The 13,620-nt window shown below is 44.3% G+C and overlaps 1 protein-coding gene across 2 annotated transcripts in view; it reads left to right on the top strand.

Annotated features, from left to right (window-relative positions):
- The first annotated feature begins 624 nt into the window (after positions 1–624).
- FLACC1 (flagellum associated containing coiled-coil domains 1) overlaps positions 625–13,620 on the top strand; it is a 41,971-nt gene continuing 28,975 nt past the window's right edge. The window contains exons 1-5 of one of the 2 annotated variants that reach the window (XM_061608006.1): positions 625–987; positions 5,801–5,938; positions 7,730–7,787; positions 10,324–10,463; positions 13,264–13,284. In XM_061608006.1, coding sequence (XP_061463990.1) covers positions 5,835–5,938; positions 7,730–7,787; positions 10,324–10,463; positions 13,264–13,284 — 323 coding nt within the window. In that variant the 5' untranslated portion in view covers positions 625–987; positions 5,801–5,834. The remainder of the gene's footprint in view (positions 988–5,800; positions 5,939–7,729; positions 7,788–10,323; positions 10,464–13,263; positions 13,285–13,620) is intronic. The other variant, XM_061608007.1, reaches the window with a different exon arrangement.

Below are 13,620 nucleotides of genomic sequence, written 5' to 3' on the forward strand. Positions count from 1 at the left end.
TTATTTTGTTTTTGCGGTGCTTTTCGTTGTTTGTTTGTATATGTTTTTGTATTTTTATTATGATATATTGTATTTTATTTTGTTTGTTCACCGCCCTGAGAGCTATTTCGCTAAGGGCGGTATATAAATTGAATAATAAATAAATAAATAAATAAATTAAATAAATGTTTTTAAACCTTTTAAAAATGTTTTTAAAGCTGTTTTAAAAATGTTTTTAAAGTTGTTTTGTTTTAATATGTTTTTAATGGGTTTTTTGTCTTAATATATTTTATAAGTCTGTTTTTATGATGTTTTAAAGTGTTTTTAGTACTTTTGTTTGCCGCCCTGGGCTCCTACTGGGAGAAAGGGTGGGATATAAATAAATAGTAGACCCTGCGAGGTAAGGAGGAAGAGGACTGTAGGAACGGTACCTTGGCTGAAAGATGTTGTTAACCATTTGGCAACCCAAGCCAGTGGTAATGAACATCAAAGGAGGGATGGTATGTATGGGGGGGGGGCTACTGCCAAAAGAGTGCACAAGCTTGGACTTGATATTATACGTGAATGTACGAGTAATGACGTATATAACACATCACATAAGCAACCAATGAAGGGCGTGTTCCTTCAGATCTCAAAAGGGTCAGACCTTGTCGTTGACGAGAGTGCTCTCACGCTCACTTTAACTTGCTGTTTCCCTGGTTTACCCCCTAATGGTTCAGGAAATTCAGTATTTGGAAGCAAGCTTAACACCTCTTTATTTTTAGAACAAATGGCTTTAAGCAGAATCTGGACTCGTGACTATAGCGAGAAATCGGGTTATTTTGTGTGCTTTGCCTTTAAGAACAGACTGGAAGGAAACAGACAGTAAGCTCGTTGCTATGGTGAGAAAGCAAGCTAATATTGCACACAGAGAGAAAGGGGATAGAAGCACAACTACCAAGACACGCTGTCTGGAAAGATTTCTAAGCGTCAAGTTTAAATTCATGAAACGGAGACAACCGCTAAGCAGTAAGATCTTATAGCTGTAGTTTCTCTTGGTTGGTTTTAAGTGTGCCCTATTAATAGGGCTGGCTGAAGACATTTGGACGCTGAGTTGGTAATTGAATGATCTCCCCCATAACAAGAAGTGACCTCTTGAGCCTGACACTGGTGGTATGAACAGATCCATCTGTTGCTGTGGCAAACTGCACTGATGAGTCAAATAATTTATTCCTGTTCTCCTGCTGTTGTCACATCAACATAACAAAAATCAGATGCTTCTTTTAGCCCCAAATTATTATGTTTGAGAGAACACTCTGTACAGACCTTTACCATAGTTTTGAAATTATATATAAACTTAAAGTAAAAAAGTGGATTGTTCATTCTCCCAAGCTTAGTTACTTGAGTGTGATTTGATACTCTGCTTTTTATCTTTATTTTAGTTTAGTTTTCATTTTAGTTTGAAATTGTAGAACATGTTTTACTGTTTGTCCCAGAATCAGCTGATGTGCAATGGTATAAAACATCTCCCAGTAAATAACAATTGGGCAAAATCTGTATCGGCTTCACTCCTCAAGGGCTGTCCCTGTGTGTTAAATGTTCATGTTACATGCCATGGAACTGACTGAAGCACCATTAAATCTGCAGTGTTGTCTCAAAAAAATATGGCTTCTTACCTCTTGGACTGAAAGCTGTTATTTTATTGCTGCTCATCTCAATTCAGGCCCCATTGGCACTACACATTTTAAGCAATATCTTACCTTTTTAAATAGTTATGAGAGCCAGTGTGGTGTAGTGGTTAAGGTGTTGGACTACGACCTGGGAGACCAGGGTTCGAATCCCCACACAGCCATGAAGCTCACTGGGTGACCTTGGGCCAGTCACTGCCTCTCAGCCTCAGAAGAAGGCAATGGTAGACCCCCTCTGAATACTGCTTACCATGAAAACCCTATTCATAGAGTTGCCATAAGTTGGAATAAGGCAGTCCATTTCATTTTCTATATAGTTAATCTTATCTTAAGATAGGGAAAATATAAAAGAAGGAAAGCAACAAAATAATTCATTTATATGGAGTGGAGTCTGTTCACTCATTACTGAAATTAGGCAGTCCATTTTCCATTAAACAGTCATAGCTTCTAAAGAACCCTGCAAACGTTTGTTAAGGGTGCTGAGAGTTATTAGGAAACCACTATTCTCCTCACAGGCTACAGTCTCAGGGTTTCCTGATAAGAGGGAGACATTTAAACCATTCTGGTGGTTTCAGCCCTGTATGCATGGAAAAATAAAAGCCAAATTGCCTTTGTGCATGTGCAGAATGCTGTTTTCACATCACTAATAGCTCCCATGGCAAGATGGCTTCCAGCCCATGGGCCATTGATTTTTGTCTCTGACAGCCTGTGTCCTGGGCTCAGAAATTAAGCACATGCTTACTATATTTATTTATTACATTTATACTCTGCCTTTCTTTCCATCATAAAAACCCAAGGCGGCTTACATATGATTCCTAGGCGGTCTCCCATCCAGGCACTGACCAGACCTGACGGCCCCATATGCCTTCAGACCATAGCCTGGGACCAAGAGTTACTAGAGTTTTTCTTCCTTGCTTTTCACTATTGCAGGGCTAGGAAACTTTTTCAGCCGAAGGGCCACATTTTTCTTGTGAGTGGCCTTCTGGAGGCCACATGTCAGTGGTAGACAAAAGTGAGTGAATCAAGTGATGCTGCTCGTAACCCAAGGCAAGTAAGAGTCATTGTCATAGCTCAAGAACACATTCCAGCCAGGCAAAAGCCCTCGAGATTCCTGAGGGCTTAACAGAGAGGCCTGGAGGGCTGCATGTGGCCCTAAGTTTCCTTACCCCTGCTCTACTGTGATGAGTGCCTTGCGCAGGATTGGTGCCGGAGGATGGCCAGGTTGGGCCCTGGCCAAGGGCCCCTGAAAGGCCCCTCCTTGGGTTGGGAGGGTGGCACTCCTGTTCCATGATCTGTGGCAGCATCGGGTCCTGCAATCCAGCCTTGTCTCAGAACACAGAGAGAGAGATCCCAGACACCCCCCCAATACAGATAGTGTGGGCTTCAGTAAGCCCACACGCATGCCCCACCTACCTCTCCTGTGGGTGTGAATGCCATGTGTCCTGTGTGCACATGCCTGCCATCACCTAAGATGGTGACGAAGGCTCCCTTAAGGGGCTGGTGCCCCTGCCACCATCTTGGTTGATGGCAGGCATGTGTGCACAGTGTGCACATCCACACAATACAAGAGGTAGGTGGGGCATGCTGGCAGGTTTATTAGCCCCATGCTGCCTGTATCGGGGGGGTTGTTGGGTTACGGCACCATGGTCCCAGGGCAGGCTGGTGCCAGCCCTGGCCTTGTGTCTGCACATATGTGCACCCCACTACATTTTCAAAATGTATGTGCTAAGGTCAGGAGCACAGTTCTCTCTGACCTACTACTGAAACCTGAAATTGCATCCCGTTTATAAAATTGCCTATGCTAGGATGGAGTGGAGGGAAGGACGCAGTAGATTAAGAGCAACTCTAATATCCCTTAAGGCAGAGATGGGAAACCAGCTCCCATCAGCCCCAGCCATCATGACCAGTGATCAGGGATGATTGGAGCTGTACTCCAGCCACAACTAGGGGGGTCAATCCTTCCCTTAAGGAGAAAGCAAAGTGGATGATTATTATGATGTTTTTAAATCAATTAATTGAAAGTACCATTAACCCACCCTGCACCCGTATTGATGCCAAGGTTAGGGGTATAAACAACATAAAATAAACAAAAACAAAAGAAGTTACAATAAAACTATAACATATCTCTATAAGTAACAGGGAAATGTGGTGTTGGAGAAGAGCGTTGCGCATACCATGGACTGCAAAAAAGACAAATAATGTTAAATAATGTTAGAACAAATTAAACCAGAACTATCACTAGAAGCTAAAATGATGAAACTGAGGTTATCATACTTTGGACACATAATGAGAAGACATGATTCATTAGAAAAGATAATAATGCTGGGAAAAACAGAAGGGAGTAGAAAAAGAGGAAGGCCAAACAAGCGAAGGATTGATTCCATAAAGGAAGCCACAGACCTGAACTTACAAGATCTGAGCAGGGTGGTTCATGACAGATGCTCTTGGAGGTCACTGATTCATAGGGTTGCCATAAGTCGTAGTTGACTTGGAGGCACATAACAACAACAATAAGTAACAGGAGCTGATCAAACAAGACCAGTCTACACCTTAACCAGTGTTAGCTTTTGTAGTTAGTGTGCCTCGTTTGCTTCATGTTCTTGTGGGGTGGGGTGGTAGAAGGGATTTTGATGCAATGTTTGGTTTTTGTTTTGTTCTTTTGACATTGTGATTTTGGCTTTAAATTAATAGAAAAAATAGGGGGGGAGGAACCAAAACCAATGGCCGTCAGGTAATATAGGACAGCATGTGTGGGTGATGACCATATGTCTTCTTTAGAGAGGACACCCTTCCATTTGAAGTGTCCAAGTCCAGTTTCAAGATAAAGAACCCTAAGAAAGGAGATCAGCAGGGACTTTGAGGTTGCCCATCAACAGTTAATATCTGCTCAGCAGGCAGACAGCTCACCTAGTCCCCATAGATGATGTGTGGTTTATTTCTATTTAAATGAAGGATGGGGAACCATCTGTGGCCCTTCCAGCTGTTGTTGGACTCCCAACTCCCATCAGCCTCAGCCAACATAGCCAGTGGTTAGGGATAAAGACAACCTTAGCCCAGCAACGTATAGAGGACCACAGGTTCTCCATCCTCCGTGGCGCAGAGTGGTAAGCGGTGGTAACGCAGCTGAAGCTCTGCTCACGGCTGGAGTTCGATTCCAACAGAAGGAGGAAGTCGAAACTCTGGTAAAAGGGGTCGAGGTCCACTCAGCCTTCCATCCATCCGTGGTCAGTAAAATGAGTACCCGGCATACGCTGGGGGCTAAAGAAAGGCCGGGGAAGGAACTGGCAATCCCACCCCATCTATACGGCCTGCCTAGTAAACGTCGCAAGACGTCACCCTAAGAGTCGGAAACGACTCGCACTATAAGTGCGGGGACACCTTTACCTTTTTTTATTCCTAGATGTGCATCTATGCATATAAATCAGCATATGAAAATATCTTTCCTTTATTTGGGGAGGCATTTCCTCTTTGGGGGGAGATTATTATGAAGTGGCCATCCCATGTTTGCTTGCGTTGCATATGTGCATTCGAATAGTTCCTTGAGTCAGAAAGGAGATAAGGCAAGAGAACAGCGTCCCAAGTTTCAGACTATATTCCTCAAGGGCACCCATATGTTTGGCCTGGTTGTACGCAGTTAATTGCTTTTGTTATAAAGGAGGGGTGGAAAAACAGTGGCCCTTTTCAGGCTTCAACTGGCCAATGATCAGGGATGGTGGGAGTTGTAGTCCAGCAACATCAATGCCACTGATTCCCATTACTGTTATAAATAATAACTAAATAGGTCTACGTTCGGACAAGCTTGGAAGAGCACAGTTCAGAAGCATAGAGGCCTGTTCCTTGGGGAAGAAAATGTCAAGACACTTCAAAGGCCACAATTGAACAAAGGGAGTTGAAAACTTCTCAACTGTTGTAGGCTTGTAACTGTACATCTCATTGGGACATACATACATTTTTCAGCCCATTTGTGGTATTGCTTAGAAGACAGGAAACCTGCTGTTTTCTTTGATCTGTTTCCAAATGTTCTGTGCCCCACAAGTACTCGAGATCTTCACTTTAGCAAAGCCTAAAGCTCCACTGGCTTAGAGGAGCACCTTGCTTCCCTTGGAAGCACTTTCTAGGAGACTGTGTCTCTGAATTTCTGTTTTGCTTTACAGGTTTTGAAACACACCATCCCCATGATCAGTAGGCATGTCCCAGTTCCACTCCTTGCACTGTCCTTGTTGGGATCCTTGGAAGATAGGATGCAAAAGGCTGGTCAGAACCAGGGCAGGCACGCTGACTCAGAAGCCCAAGTAAGTGGAAAGTAGCGGAAGATTAGTGGGGAAACAGTGCCATTAGAAATGGAAACCAATTGGGGCCATTAAGAATAAAAGAAGAAGGTACTGGCATCCTCCAGGGGAAAACAAGTTAGAAAAGAATACCCAGAGGGAGCACACACACACACATTAAAATGCAGCACAATGCTCACAAAATGTGTCCCCCCCCGAATACAGTCTTTTTATTTGCGGTTCTACAAAAAACACAAGATGCACAAATCTGATATTAAAACATACATTACGTTTTTCTATCTAACAATTAAATATAAAGCTTTATTTATTGGGGGGGTTGTTTTTTGTTTTTGTTTTGCTCTCTTTAACACAGATTACTGTACGTAGGTTGCAATTTCTATTTCAGCCCATCACACTAGCTGTACTGTCTGGGCAATACTGTAGTCAATAGCACCCACATTCCAAATCTACCAACAGAATGTGCTCTAAGCAACAATATCTTTGTTAAAAAAAAATTAGCTAGATCTTGTTCACCTCTGAAGCATGGCTGTCCAGCTACCAATTCGGTTAATTACATAAGTTTCTAGGTTGCCAACAGCAAGAGGATAGAGTTGGCCAAGTGCTGTCTTATCAGATGGTTTCATGTCTTTGCCCATGTAGCACAAGTGTCTTATGTGACCAGTTCTGTATATGCATTTTGCTACACTTCTCAGGTGGAGATGGAACTGCAAGAAAATCCTCAACATGGCTTTTTTGATTTTGTAATGATTTACATGTTGATTTTTCTGTGCATCATCTTGTGCATCCCATAAAAAGGTGACTTTAAGAAATGTTAAGAATCAGTCACTACAAAAATAAATAAATACCTGTCCTGTTGTCATCGTGTGCTAACAGTAAAAATGCAGTTCTTTAGCAATCTGGCCTATGAGGCTGCTTTGAGGAGAGGTGAGGGTGGTAAAAAATGCTGGTCTTCTTACTGCCTTAGGAACATGTGTGACTTATCATCATGTGTGACTGACTGAATCCAGGAAGATGCTAGCATGCTGTCTTTTTAAATGTCACAAGAATCATGCTCTAGGTCTAGCAACTGCTCAGAATCATTCAGCTCCTCCCCACCATGGGCATCTGCAGGAATTTTTCCAGGGTGGGGCAGTGGGCAAAGTAAAACACTGAAAAGAGGGAGCAGGCTAGTTTCTCACAAATAAATGAGAAGAATAGGGTCTGTATGTTTTGCCTCATTTCTGAGGTTCTGCAAATGCTAGAAACGTATGGGAATCTGGATATTACAAACCAAATTATTCAAGCAGTCTTCTGTTGCACACGCATGTCATGGGAGAATCTGAAGCCAATGGAAATCTGAGTGAACTATGTGCACTTTGACGGGAAAAACGGTTAACTTTGAAATGGATTGAAATCTACAAGCAATGCTAACTCTCTCCAGCAAAATGCAAAGTAATTTTATACAAAGGTAAAATGGAATACTTGTGTAAACCAATAACTCTTTATTTGAAGTAAGATGGATTACAAAACTGAAGTCTTAAAAGGAAAATGCTTAAAATATTTTTGTACACTTTGCTTTAAAAGCATGAGAGGAAACACACCCGACACAGCCACCCACCGAGCTTGCTGTTGTCTATAGAAATCAAGTCATCAATGTGCCTCTTTTAGATGTGTTTATAAAATAAGTATTATTTTATTTGAGAAGACATACATTTGAGAAATAAGTATTCTTTCCACTGTTGTGCAGGAAACTCTCTTGGATTCTGTTAGGAGAAACAAAGGGGTATTTTTTAAAGTAATGTTATCTTATTTCAGACTGAAATTTTCCTGCAGAACTAACGTGCAACCATTAAGAAGCAGGGAGCCCAGAGATGTGAGTAGAATAGATTGTTTCTTGTTTTAATTTGCAATCTTCTTTCATTTTTGCAACAACTTTCTGAGGTAGGAAAATAAATTTTAATTTCAGAAAGGCCTTCAAAGCTCAAAGAGCAAAAGCTCTGCTTCCAGACTCTTATTAAAAATATACATCTCTCTGGTATAGATCAGAATAAATGTTTATTTTTTAAATTAAATTTATACCCCGCCCTTCCTCCCAAAAGGAGCCCAGAGCAAACAAAAAGACTAAAAGCACTTCGAAACATTTTAAAAACAAAAGACTTTAAAATATTAAAACAAAACATCTTTAAAAACGTATTAAAACAAAACATATTAAAACACCTTTGAAAACATCTTAGAACACAATTCAGCACAGATGCAGACTGGGATAAGGTCTCTGCTTAAAAGGCTTGTTGAAAGAGGAAGGTCTTCAATAGACACCAAAAAGATCCCCGTTCCGCGCCCGGGACTTACCGGGTGAAGGTGCGTGTTTGCGGCCGCAGCCGAGCCACCATCTTGGTGGGGTGTATGTGCACACAGCGCGCAGGCGCGCTGACGTAGCACACAACAGGGGCCATTTAAGGCCGTGCCGCCAGCCGCCCACCCTCACTGCAAATTTGGCGGCATTTTTAAATGGCGGCAGGCTCCTGCATCAGCGGCGCGACGCAGCTCGACTCGCTTGCCGACACACGCGGCTTCTCAAGGCTCCTCCAGCAGACCCGGTGGTGCAGCGGAGAGAGCCCTAGGCCTCGGGAGGCCCTCCAGCAGAGCGAAGCTGCATGGCGGCGGCATGGCCTAGCGGCAGCGGCGAATCTCAAGCGCAGCGGTCCTGTGGCCGCGTTCTTTTTCTTTGATTATTACCCAGGGGACCCCTGTGGGAAGGTTCTCAGCCCCTCACCCACCCCATAGCAAGGGAAGTGGGTCCCAGCCCCATCGTGCACACCACCCCATTTGTCACTTGGCGGCCCAGGTGGCCAGGATTGTTGGGGCGAGATAAAGGGGCCCATCGGCAGGGGACTGGAGTGAGCAGGGGGCACAGTCCAGCTGGGCTGTGAGGGTGCTGGTCCCCCTTTAGGTATCCCCACGCTGACCACCTCCTCTTGCTTCCGCAATGGGCATAGGCCTTGGGGGGTCATTAGTGAAGGATAGACCCGGAGACACTCTAGCTCAGGATGCCACCCAAAAAAGGTCAAGGTGGGCCAAAAGGGAAGGGAAGGGCCCCCAGGGCAGAGGGTAGACGCCCACCCCCAGCTGCGGAGGATGGGGAACAAGGGGAAGGCATACTATGGACCGCTATACTGGCTAGGTTAGAAGCCCTGGAGAGGGGCTCAGCCCCTCGGCAGTAGGCCGCAAAACAGAGATGGTGCCTGTCTAATATTTAAGGGGAGGGAATTCCAAAATGTTGGTGCCACAGTGTTGGTCAGGCACAATGTCGGTCAGGCTCCATTCTGTTTCTGATTGATGGAGATATTTTAGACCCAAAGATCCTGTGAGTGAAGTTCACTCACTGTTCCTTCACTCACTGTTCCCAGTGCCCACTAATGGAAGAAGGACAGAGGTGATTTTCACTGGTTACTTCCTCCTTCCAATACTGCCTGAAAATCTGCTCTGGATTGTTGTAGGACTCTCTGGAGCATTCAGTGTGGAAGGTGGTGATTGAAAGAGGGGAGGGGGGAAATAAGCAAAAATCACACACACACACACACACACACACACAGAGTGTTAGCAGGAGCCTCTATTGGATTGAAACGCATCCTGTGAACAGGAAGGCACCTTTGGTTCCAATCCATAGTTCTCAGGGCCGGTTCTAAAGGGCGGCCAGGTGGGGGACTGGCCCAATGGCCCTTGGAGCTACAGGGGGCCTCTCAGCCACCCCTCCGCTCCCCTTCCGCGATCCGTGCCTCCCATGCCCCCCCACCTACCTGTCTGCTGTCTTTTACCATTGCCCTTAATGAAGATGGCGGCCGCAGTTTCCCTAAGGTACTGAAGCCCCTGCCGCCATCTTAGTTGATGGCAGAGATGCGCATGCACAGATACTGTCAAAAAGGCACTTTGGGTTGATCCTGTGAGAGTACAGAAGGCAGTCTGATGTCTAATGTGTGTAGGACCCAACTACTGAGCTTAGATCCTTTATAGGTCAACATCAACAAAATTATGCCCCAAAGAAAATAGGAAGCCAATGCTGAGGTTGGAACACTGCTGTGACATTCTCTCTGCCACTCATCCAAGGCTTTGGGAGAGTCACCAAAGGCATCCAAACATAGATATCATGACAATCATCTAGCCTTGAAGTTATGGGAGCATCCTGAGGCTGAGAACTGCGTAACTTAAAAGTTTTGTTTCTCTCAATGAAATTGCTCCAATAAAAGATATCTGAGTTGTGTGCCTCCTTTGTGTAGCCCAAAGCCCTTAGGAATCTTATGTTTTATAAAACTGCATCAGTCAGTTTGAGATTCCATTTTAGGGAGCATCTAATTGGTTTGGATGTTAAAATCAAGGGTTCTAGAGTTCAATCACTTCTGTTTTCACCCCAGATATCAAAGGAGTTTGAAGATGAGATCGTTCCTGGCTTTACCTTGTCGCACAGTAAGGAACGTATTGGTGTCACACTGGGGGAGGAATTCTTTGAGAAGAAAAGCCCTGTTGAAGAAACTGTCAAGCCCGTTGTGCTCAGGTAATCTTACGCAATAGCAAGGGACGTTCATGTCTGTAACTAGAGTTGCTCCTGACTTCTTCCTGAGGGCCACGTCATATCTGACATGGTTTTTCTACAAAGCGGTGGTGGCTGATGCCCATTGGGACTAGCAGGGCAGAAAGCAGGGAGGTCAAACAGGAGGGGGAGCCGGAACCGACAACAGGCAGAGCTAACTAATTCTAGGTTTGCCCCCATCCTCCTCCCTGCTGAGTTCTACAAGGGCAAATCTGAGACTGAGGAAGAGGAAGCTGGCAACCAGGGCCACCCCCTGGGCTGGTTGTCAGAAGGCAGACAGGTGAGGGTTGGCTGAGGGCAGACTGAGGTTGGTGGGGCAGTGCCCTGTTCGACTTGATAGACCAGTGTCTGCTGCTACACAGGTGTGGGAAGGAAGAGTAATACCTGACATTTAGGTAAAGCACTTTTCACATTGGTATGCCAGGATGTTTCTGCAGATAGGCTGCACTCTCCAGAAGTTGTGAACACATAACATGATGGGTTATACCCCTCAGTCTGTATCATGGTGAGGTGAAGGAGCTACATCTGAAAACAATCACGCAAGGAAATAACAGTTCAAAACAGTATCTCCTAACATACAGACATAACATTTAAACATACCCGTACCTCTAACCACAGACACATACTGTTGGCAGATCTTGGGAGGGCCTATAACGAAAAAAATTGCTGGGAACTGTAATGTGTTACAGCTTTGAAGGAGTTAATGGAATGTCTGGCGGTATGAGTGATGGTATAACACAGTGGGGAGGAGAGCTGGGCTGGGAGTCCAGAGTCTGTGAGTTCAAATCCCCGCTCATGTCTCCTGGGTGTCAAGGGCCACCTAAAGATCACCCCACAGTGAGGGGCTCAGGGGTTACGTGCCCTGCCACCTGTGCAGCCGTGAGCAAGCTGCATAGTCCCAAGGAGCCCAGTTGCCCCCCAGCTGGCAGTTGCGGACAAGGAAGGGGCTGGTTTGTGCAGCTGTGGCAAGCTGAGCAGGCCCTAGGGAGCTGGGGAGGACTAGCCTCAGAGGGAGACAGTGGTAAACCCCCTCTGAATACCGCTTACCATGAAAACCCTATTCATAGGGTCACCATAAATCAGGATCGACTAGAAGGCAGTCCATTTCCATGAGTGATGCAAGATTGCCGGGTGGGAGGGTGTGTGTGAGTGAGAGTTCTAAGGGAGGTTTGAATAAAAAGACATCTGGTTTTGTCAGTTAGAGTTTTTGTTGTTGTTGGGATTTGGAGTGGAAGGAGAGAGGTTGTGTTGTGGAAGTGAGCGGGGTGGGAAAGGGTGATTTATATATTAGAGGGGGCAGGACAGTTAGGGAAGATCGGGACTGTACATCAATATACTATTTAACATCTTGTATTTTAATAAAGTTTGTTCATTTAAATTCCTATGTGTTTGCCTGGTCATGTGTGTTACCATATCAGGGTCCTATTCAGTTCCTGCACCTACATCCTATTGTGCTAACAGGGCACAGCAGTGGTCACCGTTTGGGTGGGACAAAAGGTGGAAGGGCTGAATCTTGTGGTGCAAAGAGTATATCTGACCTAGGCTGAGGCAAGCGTCCCACTGAACCAAGCATGGAGTGTCAGGAGGGATAATCCTTGGTGAAGAATGGGTTTGCAATAGGCCCATGTCATGTGTTCAACACCTCTGAGAAACACCTTTCAGGTAAGGACAATGGTCTCTTCCCTACAACCTTCTGAGCCTTTGGCAAAGAGTTCAATGCCTGTTTGTTATGGGCAACAGTTACCTGAGAATCTTCCCTTTCCCTTACATGTGGTGGCATTTGATAATGCACTGGCTAATGCCTCTTTTCGAGCCCCTTACAAATGTCAGATATGGTTCTGTCAAGACTCAAGAGGTGCTGTTGGAGTGTTTTGTCATAACTCCACATACAATCCCACCACATGTCATCAAGGTAATAACCAGAATTACAGCACTTACTCTGCATCAATGTCCTCAGTAGTGAGTAGACAGGGATAGACAAATCTGTCAATTTTGGTTGCTCTCAGTTTCTAATTTTCCCAGGCTTAGTTCAGTTTGCTACATTTTTGAATCAGTTTGCTAGTTTTTAAAAAGTCCTCATGACAATTCATCAGCGTTTTAGTGTGCATTTCTCTTAATATACACATTTTGTATGCAATTTTGCCTAATTACACATTTTTGCAAGCATTTTTCCTAATGTAATGCATTTTCATATCTTATTTTTACTAACATAACTTTTTATGTACACTTTCCCCTAATATATGCATTTTTCTACACTTTTTTGTTGGAGAACTGAAGATTTGGAGAAGTGTAAATTTCAAAGGATAGCTGTGTTTTGTTTCTCATATTATTTCGGGAAGTATGAATTCAACTGAACCTCATTTCTCATCCATTCATATTGATGGGAAATGTGACTTCAGGATAAATAGATAGATAACTAGATATCCTTGTGTGTATCCAAGATGTCTCCTATTAACAGTCCTCAGTTTAGCAACTTGGAATCATGTTGTATCATGTCCTGTGATGCTATTCTGCCTGTGGGTCACACCCAGCTGGTGGGCTGCAGTGAATATAATTTCTGTATAATGTCTCCAGATACATGTTTGCAGATTTTGCAAAGTTACCGTCAACTGCAGAAAATTTGGTCCATAACTTTCACACACAGAAAATGAGTACAAATCAACCCTTTGACTCTGATACAACTGCTTTTTAATGCAAATGTGTTTGGCTGACGGTACTGGTGCCTTAACAGCATCTCTCTCTCTCTCTCTCTCTCTCTTTGCAGTACTCCTCCAAAGCTGGAAACGTAAGTACCCCCAGCTTCTTCTTTTTTTTATTACAATCAAGACTGTTACTAAATGTATTCTCTTCCCCATTTCCCTCCACCACTTCCTGTAGTACTTCAATTTCATTCCTTCTTCCAGGATATTGCTTTGACAGGAAGATGTATTGTGGCTCAGTACGTCACTGAACGTTGTTACCCTGGCAACGAGAATTATTGTCGTAAAGTTCCTTTGAGGCCCTGTTCAGTGTGGCACTGGTTCAGCTGTACACTAGTTTCTCACTCTCTCTCTCACACACACACACTTGCCCTGGAACAGTAATTGTGAGCTATGGATTTTCTGCGGCAGTGTGTAGTAAG

Source organism: Rhineura floridana, chromosome 2 (assembly GCF_030035675.1).
Source record: "Rhineura floridana isolate rRhiFlo1 chromosome 2, rRhiFlo1.hap2, whole genome shotgun sequence".
In the NCBI taxonomy this organism is placed as follows: Eukaryota; Metazoa; Chordata; class Lepidosauria; order Squamata; family Rhineuridae; genus Rhineura; species Rhineura floridana.